General features: G+C 35.1%; 1 protein-coding gene across 1 annotated transcript in view; it reads right to left on the bottom strand.

Annotated features, from left to right (window-relative positions):
- Window positions 1-244: 244 nt before the first annotated feature.
- Window positions 245-6,744, bottom strand: part of LOC107552868 (1-phosphatidylinositol 4,5-bisphosphate phosphodiesterase beta-4-like) — a 65,738-nt gene continuing 59,238 nt past the window's right edge. The window contains exons 27-32 of the mRNA XM_016234906.1: window positions 4,487-4,588; window positions 2,499-2,556; window positions 2,326-2,412; window positions 554-590; window positions 318-475; window positions 245-256 (exon numbers count right to left, since the gene is read on the bottom strand). Coding sequence (XP_016090392.1) covers window positions 245-256; window positions 318-475; window positions 554-590; window positions 2,326-2,412; window positions 2,499-2,556; window positions 4,487-4,588 — 454 coding nt within the window. The remainder of the gene's footprint in view (window positions 257-317; window positions 476-553; window positions 591-2,325; window positions 2,413-2,498; window positions 2,557-4,486; window positions 4,589-6,744) is intronic.

Genomic DNA, 6,744 nt, shown 5'->3' with positions numbered 1-6,744 from the left:
AAATAAATTCTGGAAATGACTGCCACAATATCAATCATTCAGATGACAGAAGTCCTGCTGGGGCTGCCTGTTGTGCCAAACCTTTGGGACTTTCTTCAGTGAATCCCAAATAGAGAAATATTTTAGATAATTTTTTGGAGTTTGACAGAACAGAGTGAACACTCTTAAATAATTCACACAGAAGAAAGAAAGAAAGTCAAATGGGTTAGGAATGACATGGCAGTGAGTAACTGAGGAGAAAGGTTTAACTTTTGTGCTACAAGAAGCACAAAATCCGTATTCAATCCATTTTTTACACAGTTGTTTATAGTATGTACACGCATTGACATCTCCAGATGATTGCAAGCTTCCTGACGGGCAAAATAAACAGAGAACCCGTGAGGAAGGACTCGGCTTGCTCGGCCCGCGTCTGTCTGATCAGTAGTCTGTGAAGGTGTGGAGGAGGAGCAGTAATTCACAGCCGTGATGGACTGTACTTCCATACGGGGAGGAATGAAAGAATCATGGGAAAGGGGAGGCGTTGTAAAATTGATTTGTGAGAAGAAAGTCCTACCTTGGCATTGTGATTTTGCATAGCACGAGTTCAACAGCTGAATAAAAGAGCAGAATAAAATCCATGGTGAGTGATGATCAAATCCACATGACAGGTTCATGCATCATCAAACGGGTCGCTTCTGCTGGGCACTAGATTTTCATGCCATACAATCATATATCTTTAACAATATTTTTTAAACAGAAATGTATTAGTCATTAGAATGCAATTCATTCAGAAATATTCTTGGTCTTTGTATTTTTTTCCTTCCAAAAATGTCATATTGTTTTAAATTATAATCAATCTATATGGTTTTCCTGTGTCCCAATGTTACTTTAGTACCATTGATATACCATTACATTATACTCTCTGTAAATATTTTGAATTAGATTTTATTTTTATATTTTCTGTTATCACTTTAATTTTAGTTAAAGGTTTAGTAATTTTGTTGTGTGTTTTTGTCATTTTTTTTATTTTTCAAATACAGTTTTTGTTTTTACGTAGTATTAGTTTTAATTCATTTCGTTTTAGTTATTTTAGTACTTCAATGTAACCTTAATGAAAATGAGAAATGCAGCTGAAAAAAGTCTGTTTGTTATGTTTAATTTCAGTTAACCTTTATTTTATTTTTCAAGTAACCATTTGGTTTTAGTTAACTGTAATAATTTAGGCTGGTTACAAAAAGACAATTTTACACAATATTTTGGAGTTAAAATACTTTTTTATTACTATTTTATGCTAATCGTAGCATTTCATCATTACTTTAATGACTTTTTAATATCTTAAGTTTTAGTTAATAACCCTGCTGTGTCCTCAATATCGCTTTTCAATGTTATTCTTTAAAAAAATTCCGTAATGACATCATCTTCCAGAAAGTGACATCATTTTGGTAGGAAATAACATTATCAGTGGATTTGATGAATTCAGTGATGTTGGTTTGTACCGCTCTAAAACATTCATCCTTTTTGATCATATCAAAATTTGAGTATATTAAAGGGGTCATATGATGCGATTTCAAGTTGTTCTTTCTCTTTGGAGTGTTACAAGCTGATTGTGAATAGATAAGATCCCTGAAGTTGCAAAGACTAAAGTCTCAAAACCAAAGAGATATTCTTTATCAAAGTTAAGACTCTGCCACGCCCCCCTAAAACGGCTCGTTCTAACACGCCCCCACATATCTTAACCGTGGCTTGTGTACTGCAAACACATACCAGCTTCATCACTGTGTCTGTCACGCGACTCTGTTCCCCTTTCGGGCTCTGTCTTTACATTTATTTTGAAAGATGAAGCTCGCGATTATGGTAAGGGCCGTTACATTTCCCGACGAGTGCTTGCGGTGTTCGGCCAATCACAATGCACTGGGTCAGCTGGCCAATCAGAGCAGACTGCGCTTGTCGGAAGGAGGGACTTTGTAGAAAACGAAGCGTTTGAGAGAGGCGGGGCATAGAGGACCTACAATAATGTACAGTATTTGAAAAATAATGTGTTTTTTGAACATTAAAGCATGTCAACATATTCTGTTACACCAAATACACAAAATAATGATCTTTAAAAAAAGCATCATATGACCCCTTTAAAATATAAAATCACTTCAAGTAGACATCCTCATGTTAGCTAAATGAGCACAGACTAACTTCAGCTCTTTATGAACATCTTATGTCTGCCCAGAGCATATTTCTGAACATCTTCTATACCTTTTTGTAGAAATACATCCTTAATTACATTCATCATGTAGAGGTTAGAGAGTTCAAAGCAGAAAGGACCCACATATTAAGGTACGGGTGGTGAAATACCTCCTCATTGTGTTTCTCCAGCCTCTCCAGTTGTTCCCGCTGAGCTGCCTGGAGTTGCTCGCTCTCCTTGGACTGTTTCATGGCGAGCTGTCAATCAACGCTCATGTTAATTTACATAATTAGAAACATGCATTTGAAAAAACAACAACAAAACAAAGGATTAGAATCATTACCCTCTTTCTTTCAGTAAGAAACTTCCTTGTGTTCGTGCTGTTAAGCTCTCGAACTCTCCTGCAGAAACACATCACGTTAGAAACAGTATCTGTGGAGTCAGATTATTGCTTATAACTTTTGACCAGTAGGTGACACGGAGTTAAAATTGTGTGCACATCATAAGGGGATGATGACAATGAAATCTGCTAAGTTTCATTGCAATATACCAAAGTGTTCCCAAAACACACCCTTAGTTCCTCTTTGGCATTATCAATTTATTGGTGGGGTTAAATTCAAATTATGTTTGTGAGGGTTTGTCAGATGATGATGAATGATAGGAGGCAATTTATGGGTGGAATAATAAAAAAGATGGTCCATGAAGAGGTTCAAAATAGTGGAAACGCATTTGGTTAACCTAGAAAATCAGTCCTCTACAAATACCCATTAATACATAGAAGAATCATGAGTTAAATCCAAGGTAATAGTATTTTTTGTGAGGTTTTGACCAGTAGGTGGTGCTGGCTTGAAATTTTGTGCACATCATAAGTGGATGATGACAATGATGATTCCTAAGTTTCATTACAATATACCAAAGTGTTCCCAAAACACATCAACAGTTCCTCTTTGGCGTTCTCGTCAATTTATTGTTGCGTTAAAATCAAAGAGTTCTGAAAATCAAATTATGTTTGTGAAGGTTTGTCTGATTTATAGGAAAAGTAATGAAAAAATGGTCCACGAAGAGGTTAAAAATAGTGGAAAAACATCTGGTTGACCTAGAAAATGGGTTTCTACAAACACCCATTAATAAATAGACAGAAGAATAATCCTTTTTGTGAGGTTTTGACCAGTAGGTGCCTCTGGCTTGAAATTTTGTGCACATCATAAATGAATAATGACAGTGATAATTCCTAAGTTTTATTACAATATACCAAAGCTTTCCAAAACACACCCTTAGTTCTGCTTTGGTGCCCTCAACACTGTATTAGTGTTAAAAAAATATGTTTGTGAAGGTTTGTCTTATGATGGATAATATGAGGAAATATATAGGAGAAGTAATGAAACAATGGTACATGAAGAGGTTCAAAATAGTTTCTACAAAACACCCATTAATACATAGAAGAATCATGAGTTAAATCCAAGGTAATAATCATTTTCGTGAGGTTTTGACCAGTAGGTGGTGCTGGCTTGAAATTTTATGCACATCATAAGTGGATGATGACAATGATGATTCCTAGGTTTCATTACTATATACCAAAGTGTTCCCAAAACACATCAACAGTTCTGCTTTGGTGTTCTCAACAATTTATTGTGTTAAAATCTAGCCTGAAACTTGGTATTATGAGCACTTCCTGTGTCCTCTTTAAGATGAATCACTTGATGTATTCCCCAATTATAAGTCGCTTTGGATTAAAGTGTAAATCAAAAAGTTATGAAAATCTAATTATGCTTGTGAAGGTTGGTCTGATGATAGTTAATATGAGGTAATGTATTGTACAAGTAATGAAAAAATGGTCTGTGTACAGACTAGAGATGATAAACAATTAAAGTTAAATCTTCTGTTAAATCTGAAGTACTTTTTTTTGTAAGTGTTTTTTTTTTTTTAAACCAAAGTGCACTCTTTATTGTGGCCTTAATGCATATGTTTAACATCAAAATATGCAATTATTTTGGAGATGGGTTTTAATTTCTCAGGGTCAGATGCAATGACACAGTTTGGTAAGATGAAAAATTTGTTTTAACAATATTGTAAATGGTGGAAACTCCAGTGCACTGAGTTCACCCATACAATCAGAGAAAAACAGATTAATGGATCACTGATAGATGGTGCCTGGCCCTAAAAAAAACACAAATTATATGGAAGAAATTGCACAAGATGGTTCTGTTTGGACATTAAATTTCAATAGTTATGCCTCAAAATACAAGCAAAGCACAGAGGAAAGTGGAAACTACAAAGTAACGCTGGCTGCATGAGCTTTAAAGTGAAATGCTGCTGAACTTTTATTATTACCGTTCCCTCTCAGCCTTGTTCTTTATGCTTTTGTCTTGACTGATGGCTTTGCTGCTCTCCATCGAGGTCTTCGCTTGGTTGGTTCGCATCTCTTTATTCTGTCTGTAAGAGAAGGAAATACTTCAATTTGGTTTTTATAATAAACACTGATTTGCTCTATCATTTCAATAAAGTAGGTCTGTATTTATATGTATACTCTGTGCAACTGTAGAAATGTCAACTACTAGAGATGTTATATATATAATACTTTGACTGTTTTAAGCATTATGTTATGAACTGAAGATACTGAAAGAAAAAAAAAAACACAAATGTCAGGGCATTTCAATACTTCTCCAGGGTGCTAAAACCAGGGTTATTATTATTATTAACAAACAAAACAAATAAACAAATAATAATACATTTAAAAATAATAATTAAAAATCATTACATGAAATTAACTAAATTAAAATAAAACATAACAAAATAAACTTATTTAGCTAGTTTCCAAGCTGAAGTACAGAAATAACTAAAAGTAAATAAACTAAAACTAAAACTTAATAAAAATTATACAGACACATTTAAAAAAAACAAAAAGTAATACAAATGTCAAAAACACAAACAACAAAATGACTAAAACTTTAACTAAAAATTAAAATGAAAACAGAAAATATAAAAAATAAACAAATCTAAAATGTTAACAAAAACTATAACAGGATATCAATTATGCTAAAATCAGGTCCATTAAATATTAACAAATACAATTTCTGATTTTAATTATGTATTAGTAAAAAATTAGCAATTGATTTAAATTACATTTGTTTATTAATATAAAATGACTCATACAGTGAGCAATAATATCTTGGTTGTACTGCGCAACAAGAGCAGACAGTATATGCGCTGCTTAAAGTGAAATTGCAATAATAAACGCTTGATAAAGTTAATGTAAAATATTCAATAAGAACAGAGAACACGACACATACACACGCGCTTCAAAAACCCATGTGAAACACACAAGGGAGAATTCAGTCAGAATGAATAGCGCTGTTTAGCACTGCATTGTTTCAGGACCTGATTCACTAAAGCAATTATGCAAATCAGGTAATCCCATAAACACGCCCACAAAATCAGCACTGATCACGATTGACATGGAGTGATTCTCCAGTGAACAGGCCGGATCTGAGCGGAGAACTACTGTCATCTGACCGCGTCAGTAGGACTGTAAATGTGCGCTTCACTACACATCTGGAAATGTGCCCGGATACATCCGTCATGTAATGAATCACTGCTGACATGATCAATAGGAAATGTACACAGAGCACACAGCAATTATCAGGCACACAGAGATGCCTCTGTGAATCCAGCACTCACTATTTACATTGAAAGGAGGCGCGTTTGCCAGGAAAATAATGACACTAATTTCATTTAAATGCACATGACACAATCCTATAGCAGTGTATGTAATGCCTAGTTAAATTATATTGCAGGTGGCTTTTGAAGACGCAAGGCTTTGAGCTTAAAGGGGTCATATGATGCTTTTTTAAAGATCATTATTTTGTGTATTTGGTGTAACAGAATATGTTGACATGCTTTAATGTTCCAAAAACACATTATTTTTCAAATATTTGTATATAAAATTATTGTAGGTCCTCTATGCCCCGCCTCTCTCAAACGCTTCATTTTCTACAAGCGCAGTCTGCTCTGATTGGCCAGCTGACCCAGTGCATTGTGATTGGCCGAACACCGCAAGCACTCGTCGCAAATGTAACGCCCTTTACCATAATAGTGAGCTTCATCTTTCAAAATAAATGTAAAGACAGTAAATAATGTCATTAGTTTTACCATCAGTTCAAGCGCGAAAGGGGAACAGACACAGTAATGATGCAGTACATAAGCCACGGTTAAGACAGCTGACTCTACTGTGATGTGATGCTGTCTCTCTCTTTCTCTCTCTCACACACACACACACGCGCGAGTGCGCGCGCACGCGCACACACACACACACACACACGATGCGCAAAACTCCGCATTTGAACAGTCAATAGCAAATACTTAAACTAATAACAAAACATACTTACAGTAGCTGATTCAGAAGCACCAGATTGTCATAGCAAAGTCAGAATGACCTCCTCTCCTAGGTTCACGAAATGGTTGTCCATAAAATGCATTGCTGTTCTGTTGTAAGTAATCTTAACGATTCCTAAATGCATCTACTTCTGGAAGGCCAAATAAAGTGCTTTTGCTTTCGCCTAGAAACACACAGCGTCTCTCTGACATGCTGC

The sequence above is a fragment of the Sinocyclocheilus grahami genome, unplaced genomic scaffold (genome assembly GCF_001515645.1).
Source record: "Sinocyclocheilus grahami isolate Dianchi unplaced genomic scaffold, SAMN03320097.WGS_v1.1 scaffold460.1, whole genome shotgun sequence".
Taxonomy (NCBI): Eukaryota; Metazoa; Chordata; class Actinopteri; order Cypriniformes; family Cyprinidae; genus Sinocyclocheilus; species Sinocyclocheilus grahami.
This window is presented reverse-complemented; position numbering and strand designations above follow the sequence as displayed.